Source organism: Varanus komodoensis, unplaced genomic scaffold, assembly GCF_004798865.1.
Source record: "Varanus komodoensis strain SLA01 unplaced genomic scaffold, ASM479886v1 scaffold12, whole genome shotgun sequence".
NCBI lineage: Eukaryota > Metazoa > Chordata > Lepidosauria > Squamata > Varanidae > Varanus > Varanus komodoensis.
This window is the reverse complement of record NW_025335349.1, coordinates 13,418,703-13,431,202: the sequence shown is the minus strand read 5'-3', so window position 1 is coordinate 13,431,202 and position 12,500 is coordinate 13,418,703. Positions and strand designations below refer to the sequence as shown.

The following is a 12,500-nucleotide window of genomic DNA, read 5'->3' as shown; positions in this document are numbered from 1 at the left end:
CACAACCCTCAGACATTTAAGATCATGCATTCATGATCTTAAAGTCATTTGATGCTCTGTAGGATAGGATTTATAGCTGGAACAGAAGAATGCAGGGCCAAATAAGTGCTTTTGGTGTAGTGGAGTGATTTATCACCCCCTCCTTTATATGTATAAGTTCATATGCCCAAATTTACCCTACTGTTGTATGGGCTTCTGGAAGAATCACCTCTTCTGGCTCTGCCTCACCAGGATCAATGGGCAAAAATTGCCACTGAAATGCCATTCAAGATTTCAGCTCTGCTCACTGTCCAAGGAGATCAACAGACAGTGCATTTTCACTTGACTCGATCATAAATCCCCTCCTTCATTGCCTCCTGATCTTGGCATTATATCCACACCATGACTAGTGCATTCTTTTCCAGACTTAATACTGAAGCATTCCATGATAACTTACCCCCACATACTCCTGCATACATACTCATTCCAACAGAAGCAGTAGTAGTGCCATATGGGGCCGGGGGGGGGGGGCGGGGGGGGGGGGGGGGGGGGGGCAGTGGTGGGGAGCTGGGAAGGCAGAGATAAGTTAACCTCTACTGAATTTTTGCAATATTCTAGCATGTACTGGCATGCCAAGGCATCACAAATGAGACTACACAATAATTCAATCTTTTGTAATCTTTGTAACAATAATTCAATCTTTTGTAATCTTTGTAACAATAATTCAATCTTTCGTAATCTTTGTAATATTTTTCCAGAGGCAGAATGAATAGAATTGCAACTCAGATTGCTTAACAAGGCATCCTTATAAAGGCAATCTCAGCAAGCTAATCTAATCAATGTGATTTGGTGAGAGCCATTGTGGTGAAGTAGTTAAGAGTTCAAGACTGGGCCTCAGGAGATCCAGGTTGCATGGTGCTCACTGAGTGACTTTGGACCAGTCATAAACTCTCAGCCCAACTATCTCACAGAAGTGTTGCTGTGAGGATAGGATTGCAAGGAGGAGGAGAATTATGTTCCTTGAAAAGAAAAAAGGCAGGATATAAATATAACAATCACAATTATAATATTAACAAATACTGAATCCTGACTTCCCTACCATCACCCTTTTCCATTATTCTCTTTCGTCTTTACACACCACACAATCCAACCTGTGTAGTGCTTAATTCTAAAAACTTAAGTGATAGCACAAAACAGCTATTCAACTCTGCATGGGAAAAGGTGATAGGTAATGAAATTAGAGGATTAAGAGTGAGAAGACTTGGGGAGAACAGCTGAGTCAGTTTGCCTTTGAAGCTCTTTTTCTTCTGCCAGTATTTTGAACAGCAATTCTTTGATGCTATCTCAGCTGTCAGCATCTATCTTGGCTCAAGTCTACAGTGTATATTTCCTGCACAGATTTGCAAAAAAGTTGTGCTTGGCTGTCATTTTCTTGTTACAGTCATCTTAAACCATCTGTGGGATTTTCAAGGTGTTAATTAGAATACCTGCACCTGACTTTTATGTGATGTTAATATCCTAGATATCTAACAAGAAACCTAGGCATACAAGAACAGGAGCTAATTAATTACATTTAGAGCTGTTTTATTTGACAGTAAGAAAGGCAAACAAATAGTGCAGAAAATGTGCATCCTTTGGTTACTGTGAACACGTTGCCTTGCTAGCTCATATGATTCAATGGTTCTCAAGGTCAGCATGAGAGGGTTAACAAAACAGGTTTAACCATGGGTTCCAACTCCAGCATTTTGTGGAAAAGAGAAGCCAGAATTCTGAGTTTTGATATCATGCTAAACAACCTGAGGATACAGGTTTAGATGATTGTGGAAGCAGAAGTGATTGAGTCATGTGAACTAGCACAGTGGTTTGTTCACAGTGACAAACTGGTTTTAGAAAACCAGTTTGCTGTGATGCATGATCTGGTTCCACACAGAGGCTGGATTCCCTCTATCTATCTGCATGTATGTGTGCATGCACAGCCTTCCCCTTGCTCAAAGACTGAAGACAAACCTTTGAAATAACCCCACTTTTTAAAACAGTAACAATAAATTATGTGCAATGACATTCTAGTTGCATCTAATAGCAGAACTGAGCTGCCTTACTATTCTTCTTCTACATTATCAACAGTGGAGTTATTTTCTATTCTAAAGAAAGCACTAATTTGGATTAATATTCAGTGTTGGAAGTCCTAGAACCCAAGAGCCTGAGAATCTGAGTTAGAAATTTATTTAAACCACTCTGGGAGATCCTTATTTACTGTTCTGTACGTTGCCTTGCAGCCTTAGTCAGCTGCAAAAAATCTGCTTCTGAGTGCCTAGAAAATGCCAAAAGCTTCCATGGTAACAGGGATCATCCCATAGCAACTTCTATCAAACTGACAGGCAAAACATGACAATTTTTCTGGAATGACACACTACACCCATGGGGACACTGCAGATATAAAGCAGTATACCAGCTTTCAGCACAGAAGCCTAGATGCAAATCAGAACTCTTAAATACGATGATCCACAAAATACAACAGAACAACTATACTCCGCAGGTATTTACATCTGTATTCTACCACAACCAAGTCATTATTCACAAAAATACTGTCTTGAACACAGATTGCATGTTGTTTAAAATCAGACTTGCAATGCTCAGAAGAAGTGCCAGTCTTGGCTGCATTATATGGAACGCACATTCCAAAGCAGTACATTGGAAGGAAATGATTAAAGCTCAACAACCTGCATTACAACTGAACTCAGAAATGTTTTTTTTTAAGAGAAGGGGGGAAAAAGAACAGATTTCAAACAGGGGCATTAGAACAGCAAATCACTATATTTCAATCTTTTTCCTAAGTGGTTAAAGAACTATGCAGCAACTCCAAACCCCTTTTTATATGCACACCTGGGAAGAATTCTGAATCCTGTTACTTTCCTCAGCATTACCCTGATGTGGTTTTGACCAGATGTTTAAATGTTACAACATGTACATTTTCTTCTCTTCTTCCAAGGCAATAGGAAAATAAGAGGAATATTTGACTTCACTCCACAAGAGACCTATTTAATAGTTTGGTGGTTATGTAAGTAAAGGTAGCTTGGCTAAGTCAATGTTGACGACATACAGAACGACATGATCCTAATGAGTTGGAAAATATTGGCTCTCCTGAGATTTAACCAGATGCTACTGCGCTGAGAAAGCTACTGTATTATTGAATTTCATTTTTATGAGGTAAAATTTATTATTCAACCATTAAGGTATCCCACATGAAGTCTTGCATAAAATACTTTTGCAGTTACTTTCTGGAAAGTAGATTTTATTTTAACCTTAATACATCATTTACATGAGGGATTCAAATGCCTATTTGATCACCTTTAACAGAGAAATGTAAAGTCTGCAAGCAATTTTCTTAAAAATACCAGATTAATGGAAATGGATGGTCAACAAAATTAGGAACTACCTGAAATGGACAAGGAAAATGCAACAGTAAGCTCCAGTTTCTAGGGAAAGGCAAAGGCATGTGCAAAAGCATCTATGTTTTCCTGGAGTATCAATGTGCTACAGCCAAATATTCTGAATATACTAAAAACCACTTTTCTTGGTGTATCCCTAACATTCTTGAAGAATAAAGCTAAAGAGGAAAGTAGGAGTATGGTAAACAGCAATTTGAAAACAAGTGTATCATAGAATTGTTTGTTGCAATCTCTCATCGGTAAACATTTTTGTTGCAATTTAATGAGTACAGTAATGTGTTTGGGAAACTCCTATTCAAGATATAGAAATATTTTTTAAAAATTATATCAGCATTATAATTGTTAAAGGTAAGATAAAAAGATAATAGCATGCAGCAAACCAACTAAATGAGTTCAGGGCTGAAGTGAAATTGGAACCAGATTGTGGTTTCATTATAGTACACTAACTTTCCTTAGATAATATATTTAATTAAGCAAACAAAGGTTTTTTTTGTTTCTTCTGAAACCTATATTGAGCACATAGCTGTTTACTAAAGCATGCAATGGTCTGCAGAATTATTCACTCCCCTCCCCCGCACACACACACTCTTGACTTTCCATATTTTTGTTGTGTCATTACATGGATGTAATTGACACTGTTACCACTTGATGTGTACTCAACATTGTGAAGGTACAAAACAGTCTTATTGTGCACAAAAGTTAAGTAAGCAAAACAAACTGGCACTTGCTGGTTGCATACGTCTTCAACCCCTTTGCTCTGGCATGCTTAAATGAGCTCTGGTGCAACCTACTGCCTCCAGAAGTCTCCACATACTGGGGGAAGAGTCCACCTGTGTGTAACTCCAGTGCCACAATATTTCAGATTAAAAACACCTATTTTTGGAAGGCCCCAATGTTTGCTGGAGAGCATGAAGACCAAGGAACTATCAAAATAACTTTGCAATAAAGTTGTGCAGAAACATCACTCAAGATTGAGTTATTTTAAATCTTAAACTATCAACATCCCTGGAGCACCACTAAAACCAGTATTTTAAAATGCAAAGAATACAGCTCAGCTGCAATTCTGCCTAGAGAAAGCAAACCACCAAAACTCAGTGAGTGGTAGGAAGGGCATTAGTGAAAGAAAAAAATGAAGAGGACTCAGAAGAAACTGGGAAAAACTGTCCATGGGACAACAATAACCTGTATGCTCCACGAACCAGGAATTTATGGAAGAGTGGTGAAACAAACCCATATTCAAGCACACTTTGAAGTTTGCAGAAAAGCAAGTGGGAGGCACAGCAAACATGTGCTATATGTTATCTGGTCTAATGATTCCAAAATTAAATCTTTTGGCCTTTCTGCAAAATGCTGTGCGTGGTGCAAAGTGCTCACTGCCCTGAGATCATCACCCACCACAGGAGAGAATGGTGATGAGAGCGCCATAATATAAGGATGCTTTTCCTTAGCAGGAACCGGAAAACCAGGCAGTACGGAAAATGGATGGAGCCAAGTACAGGACTATTTTAGAGGCAAAATCTGTTTCAGTCTGCAAAGGATGTGGAACCAGGTAGAAGTTCACCATCCAGCAGCACAATGAAGCAAAAACACTGATCATTGAAGTGGTTTAGACACAAGAATCTGAATGTCTTAGAGTGGCCCAGTCAAGGCCCTCAGTCCAACTGAGAATCTGTGGCAACATCTGAAAGCTGCTGTTCAAGAACAGTCCCCATCCAACCTGACAATACTGGAACAATTTTCTCTGGAAGAACAGACACAAACTGCAGGATCCAGCTGTGCACATCTGATAAAGACTTCTCCAAAAGGACTCACAAGTGTAATTATTGCCAAAGGTGCTTCTATTAAGTATTGACCCAGGGGGGAACACTTAGGTAACCAACAAGGGTCAGTTTTTTTGTTTGTTCATTTCTTTGTTTGCTTAACTTGTGCCAGAATAAAAGTATTTTACGCCTTCACAGTGCTGACTACCTTGTATATCAAATGGTAACAGTGCCAATTAAATCTATTCAATGCTAAGCATTGAATGCCACATGTAAGACCATCTGCCAAACTGGACAAAAGTTGCGTTTGCTTGTTCAGTAAAATATGCTCCTGGCTCTCGGGAAACAGATTTGTTCTCTTGAAGCCAAGGGTGCTGAATTGGAGAAGCAGATAGGTTGGATGACTGCCTACATGCTTCGAGGCCCAATTCAAAGCATGTTTTGGTTTTAACCTTTAAGAGCATAAGGACATTAGAAAAGTCATGTGGGAACAAACCACCAAAGGTCCATCAGTTCAACATTCCATTCACACTGGCAAATCTGTTAGAAAAGACTTAAGTAGCGCAGATGTATCGGTCAAATGCATGAGCCAGAAAAAATGTGGTCTTTACCTGATGTTTGGAAGACCTCATTCACTAAAGCTTCATTCATAACTGGTAAACTGGCATTTCCAATATAAGCCCAACTTTGCCAAATAGCTTGCATTAGAAAAGTCTGGGCTCTTGTTGCCTGAACTGTCAGACTCGGAAGTTCAAATATGCATTCTTTTATTGAAATATTAGACCGCTTGGACCTAGGGAATAAAAGAAAAAAGTAAAAATGATTACATCAGTATATATCATTAGTAGAAATGCCTAACATTGTATCCATAGGACAGCAAAGACTGAAGTAGCTCACTAGATCTAAGTGAACCTAGATAATCTGTGTTCTCTGAATATTACATATTACAAATGTAAATGTAAACTAATAATATGATTTCACATCCACTGCTAATTTCTTGATATCTTCATTTATGAGTGTTTTTTTAATATGTTCCAAGATAAATAACTAAAACCAATTACTGGTATGTAGCCAAATTGCTGATAGGTATCCAACCTCCAATTTCATGTTTCATTACGTCACTTGTTTAATATCAAAACACTGCCAGAAGTATGAGCTGCCTCATCTCATCTTCTAATGCAGACAAATGGGAGGACATAATACTACTGTAACAATTCAGGTATTTTCTGATCATTCTACAAGTTAAACACATTAATAATATTCATTCATTCATTAAAAGCATTTCTATTCCATCCTTCACCAGAGTCTCAGGATGGTGCTATGAGATTAAAGCACAGCATCCGCAACAAATAACAAATAACCCATTTTTAAAATAATGTCAGATCTTAAAATGTTTGGAAGATAAAAAGGTTTTGGCCTGGTGCCAAAATGAATTAAGTGTTGGTGTTAGGCACACCTCTGGGAAGCAAGTTCCAAAGATGGGGCACCACTGCAGAAAAGGCCCGTGTTCAGGTAGCCACTCTCCTGATCTCCTTCAAAGAGGGCTCCTGAAAAAGCACCTCCGACCCAGATCTTAGGGAGAGAGCAGGTATATATGTAATGTGGAACCTCAGGCCCATATGCGAAATCCAAATCCCTTGCCGATTCTACTCCCTTTGCCCAAAATGGTAATAGTTTGGTGGTTTCCTTGCTTCTGCTCAGGTTTTTTTTGTTTGTTTCTTTTAGGGGTTTGTGTGTTGGGGTAGGGGTTGGAATTCTAAAAGGTTGAAACAGCTCTTGTAAGGCTAAGTTACTAATAGTAACAACGTTTGGCTAAGATATGCTGGTATTTTTTACCCTGACCCAATGCAATCAGCACCTCCCACTACTGGAGTGTTTCTCTAAAACTGGATTTCACTATTAGACTGAAATAAGTTCAGCACTCCTGGAATAAGCCAACACCTCAGGATGTAAGTAGCCATTATAATCATAGTGCTGCTGCGAAAAAAACAGCAGCCTGGGTGAACATTTCCTTCCCAGAAGTGCATTATAAAACGGAGTCTGGGTAATTGTATGCTAAAGTCTCTCAGTTTAGTTTCTTAATATTCAGCTGCAGACCTGTTTTTGCACTTTCTTTCACTTTCCTCAGAAGTCGTTTCAATTAATGCTGCTTTCTGCTAGGGGTATGGTATCATATGCATTTCTTAGATTAGTGAGATTTCTTCTGCCAATTTTAATTCCCTACTCTGATTCTAATCCCATTTTCCTTATGATATGTTCTGCATTCAGATTGAACAGATAGTGGTATAAAATGCATCACTGTCTGACACCTTTGCTTTTGGGAAACCATTCTGTTTCTCTGTATCCTGTCCATATTCTGCTTCTTCTCTGTGATACAGGTTATGCATCAGGACAACCAGTGCTGAAGCACACTCATCTCTTTCAGGACCATCCATAGCTTTGTGTGATCTACACAAAGACTTTGCTGTATTCTATAAAGCACAGACTGATCATCTGAAATTCTTTGGTGTGCTCCAGGAGACAACATATATTTGCAATATGACCTTGAGTGTCTCTTCCTTTTTGGAATCCAGCTTGGATGTCAAGCATTTCTCGCTCCATATAGGGCAGTTTCCTTTGTTACAATGCTTCGAGCATCACTTTGCCGACGTGTGACGGTCCTGTTGTCACTGCACTCTTTTGCCTCTTCTTTCTTGGGGACTGGAATGCACATCAAATGTTTCCAGTCTGTGGGTCATTGTTTTGTTCCCCATATTTGTTCACATATTTTTGTTAGGATTTGGACTATTCATTTTTGCAGCTTGGAACAGTTCTATTAGTATCTATATACACCAACTACTTTATTCCTTCTAATTGCTTTCAGAGCATCTTTCATTTTGCTTTGCAATATTGCAGGCCCCTCCTCATAGAGTTCCTCTTTGAAGAATGCTGTTAACTTTTCATCTCTTCTGTATAGTCCCCCTCTGTATATTCTTTCCACTTTCTCTTTATATTCTCACTAGTGTGCCCATTTGTCTTCTATCATTCCTAATCTAGGTTTGAATTCCCATATGATTTCTTGAATCCTATGGAAAAGATCTCTCATTTTCCTCTTTTCTTGTTTTCTTCTATATTTCTTTGCTCAGATCATTTTGATACTTATTTCTGTCTGTGTGATAGCTGCAGAAAGCTTGCATTCAGGATTCTGACCCTATTTTTGTCACCTTTGCTTTTTGCCTGAACTTAGCAACTATAAGTGTTTCTTCTCTCTTCTATATAGGCTTTTTTGTTTGTTGTTGTTGCTACAGGGATTTTCTTGTGGCATTCTTTCCAATTATTGTCTCTAGTTTCGGGCTAAAGCTCTGGCTCACAGTCAATTAAGTTCAGCATTGCAAATCTGTTCCTTGTGTGAACTTTCAATTCTTCAGGGATCTTTCTGAAGTTATGGTTTGGCTCTATGTCTCTGCAGGTTATCTTTTTTAGCTTGACTCTGATTTTTGACATTAAGAGTTGATGGTCACTGCTACAATCTACTTCTAAGTCTTGTTTTGGCCAGGCAAGAATATAGCTTCTCCAGCTTCTGCTTCCAGTTACATAGTCTGATTGGTTATTTATAGTATGCATTTACAATAACAGATTGTTGGCTTCACATAGTTCTATGCATTGTTCTCCTGCTTCATTTGTTATTCCTAGGCCAAATTTTCGTGCAACACTTGATTATCCTTTGTTTCCTACTTTTGTGTCTGGACACCTTGGATCAACACCATGTCTTGTTTTGGTGCATAAATAATTTCCTCTTTAACACCTGTATAAAACTTTTCAGTTTCAGCATCTGTTGTTGGAGCATGGGCTTAAATGATGGTTATGTTGATAGGTTTTCCACAAATTCTGAATTAAAGTTTTTTAAACTTGTTATTTTATTTCTTTACAAGTATTTTCAGGTTGCCTTTAAGGGTGGATGTCTATCATAAACTAACCACAGATTATGCATTCACAGAAAGTTGCCCAAGTATCCACAGAAAGTACTGTCATGACCAACTAGCATAAAATGTCAATATTACTTCCAATTATTTCCAGTTTTATCATCTTTAGTATTCACTTCTCACTGAACTTAATTCTGCCTCTTTATATTAAGGTAAAGGTAAAGGTTTCCCCTTGACGTTAAGTCCAGTCATGCCTGACTCTAGGGGGCGGTGCTCATCTCCGTTTCCTAGCCAAGGGAGCCAGCATTTGTCTGCAGACAGTCTCCGTGGTCATGTGGCCAGCATGACTAAACACCGAAGTGCACGAAACGCTGTTACCTGCCCACTGAAGTGGTACCTTTTTATCTGCTTGTATTTGCATGCTTTCAAACTGCAAGGTTGGCAGGAGCTGGGACAGAGCAATGGGAACTCTGTTGTGCAGATTCGAACCGGCGACCTTTCAATCAACCAGCCCAGCAGCACAGCGGTTTAAACCACTGCGCTAGTGTCGTGCCCCAACAGAAGCAGCACCTCACGAGGAGGTCTTGTGCTTGAGACCCTGTACCCAAATGTCAACCCCACAACCTAACTTGGGAATGGCTAAGCAGATAGCCATACCTCATCCTGACCCTTTACCCATTGAGCAAACACCCGAGTCTACATCAAAGCAAGAGAGCTCCGAGGGAAAAGGCACTATGAGTTCTGCTCATGGAGAGCCTGAGCAGACTGACCCACCTCCTCCTGACGCTGAACTTCCTGAGCATGACACAGGAGACATGGGGCGGGATAGACTTTTCTCTCGCGACCAATAGATGAATTCTGAGATGATGGGAACAAAAACAGGCTTTGTCCCGCCTCAGAGAGGAAAGGCAGGACCAAGATCGCTAGTCCCACGTGGGCTCAGGAAGAGACGTCACTAAAGAGTTACCATCTGACTTGTAAAGACCTTAATAGTAGAGCTCAGCTGTAGTGTTGTAAATCTCATAGACAAGTAGCAATAAAAGACTTTAGTTTTATTGCCCGTGAGTGTGTGGGTTGTTTATACGTTGAGCCATTCTCAACAGCCACCTGCAGTCCTCTCTTTATATTACAAGTTACTAAATAAGTGACTAGGGCAAAGTTTTATCAACATATATCTGAATAAAATAGGTAAGTAAAGGAATAAAATGGCTAATACACAAATGTAATACAGAATTATTAGACAAATAACACTCTGAGGGCAGAAACTGACTGGGTGTTTACTACCAATTTTCTTACAACTCACCAGCTTCATTGCACAAGTAGGCTCACTGCTTGCACAAAAGCAATTTAGTTCTTACAGGACAAACTAAAACAAAAGGAAATACTTGTACCTTGGAGGCAGATTGGTAGAGCTCACATAAGGAGCTCCACCAATCTACCTCCTTTGAGAAACAAGCATTTCTGCTAATATCTGGACTTCCCCTAGTATTAGATTCCTTTGCCTAGGCGATGGCTCCCCCTCTGTAACAGAATTTGTGTGACCCAATTACAGAAAGAAATTATTAGGATCATAAGTAACTTACTGAATTCAGCCCTTAGTTTACATCTCTCATAAGATTATTTTTACATGGATTTGATTATCAGTACCAATAATAACTATCAGTAATACAAAATCTTTGAATGACTTCAATTTAAAACAAGCGTCTGGTTTGAAATGAAGTGCTACTGTACTGAACTAGTGTTTTTTAAACTTACAGCTTTCACATAAAAGCTCCCCAATGGATAGTAACACTGTATTAAATATTTTTTAAATATATAAATTATAAAACAGTGCAGTTTTTAATATTCCTTTGGTACAAAAAGTCTGATTTTCAGTGAATGGAGAACTTAAAATAAAATATTGTATATTTAAAAGCAACACACAGACACACACATGCTCTAAAAGTTCCATGTTTTTGATTGTACCATACGTGCAGCAAATGTTTGTTAAAAGAACTTTTAACTGAAACTGCTTGAAGATGAAACACTGTTATGATATTTATATTATAATCATTTTAAAATTTAAGCATTAATACATCATCATTTTAAAACTTTCCAATATTTAGAATTAAACAGAATAATCTTTGTCATCTAAAGATCTCCCATCTTTTTCTATTTTACAATTTTGCTACTCATTTGCACTAGCATGAGATTATTACCAATTTTTAAAGATATTTCCATCCACAGTACTCAAAATAGTACCTTCTCAACTTAACCCTTAAAAAGGTATTTTACATATGTCCATTTAGCAGAACAGATTAAAAAACTATCAATTCAATTATTAATCTCTAGGGTGAAATAAACCATAGTATAGCTAGGAGAATCTGCCACTCATTAAACTGAAGTTGGAACAATTCCAGTATAAATCTAAGGAAAGAGGAACAAACCGTGTTTCCTATACAGTAGCATGGAGTTAAAAAAATAATCCTGTTTCTTGTTTTTCCTAGTTTGCTTACCTTGATGCAGCTTCACTTAAAGTGTTTACAAAAATCTGACATACGTTAAGGTAATTCTAATAACTGCTCCTGAATGAAAACATGATTTGGCCCTCTAAGTAGAAGGTCTAATGTAACCATGCCTGCAAGTCCAGAGGCAGCTATGAAATACTAGCAATGTGCACCTTTAGAAACAGCAACTCATTCCTTTAAAATCAACACCTCTTAGTGATTGAAAGCACATAGCAGTGACCAGCTGCCTCCACAGGTTTATACAGAGTCCCACAATGTAAGGCTGGAACTTGCCAAGAATTTCCAAAAATTATTATTTTTATTACTCATATCCTGTACAGTAAAATAAGATTAGTTCATTTTTTCCAACATAAGGCCAGTAACCTGCTACTAGAACCTAGTGACTACTTTTAGGGTGGAGGGAATGAAAGAAAAACCTGCTTACGTTTAAGTTGGCACTTATACAAAGTTTTTCTTGGTGAATTTCAACATGCTTAGCTACTTGAAAAAAAGGATACACTTGTAATATACTTAAAGGGTTATTTTTCACTTAATTAAACCACCACCCTAATTTAACCAATCAGATAAAATGCTCAGGAGCCAAATAATTTACATCAACTGCAGTACAGATAAGGCTTAGGATCTTTTTTTTTTTNACTCATGACTTCCTCTTTTATTTTACAATCTAGGAAGTGCTGGTGAAACTATGGCACGCGTGCACAGTGGGCATGCAGAGCCCTCTCTGTCGGCACATGAGCCAAGATGCCCCAGCATAGCTTCACCGGCCGAACATTGGATAACAGCACATACAGGGATCATGCACATGTTCGGAAAAGAGTAGTGGTGCTCTGCGATGATTTAATGTACCGTGACACATTTATTATTATTATTATTATTATTATTATTATTATTATTAGAACATTT

General features: G+C 38.4%; 1 protein-coding gene across 1 annotated transcript in view; it reads right to left on the bottom strand.

The window, feature by feature from the left end:
- The window catches only part of VPS13B (vacuolar protein sorting 13 homolog B), a gene marked incomplete at its 5' end in the record, with an annotated part of 380,746 nt that extends 374,754 nt beyond the window's left edge, over window positions 1–5,992 (bottom strand). Inside the window, one exon of the mRNA XM_044421459.1 lies at window positions 5,800–5,992. Within this exon, the coding sequence (XP_044277394.1) occupies window positions 5,800–5,992 (193 nt within the window). The remainder of the gene's footprint in view (window positions 1–5,799) is intronic.
- Between the last annotated feature and the right edge of the window lie 6,508 nt (window positions 5,993–12,500).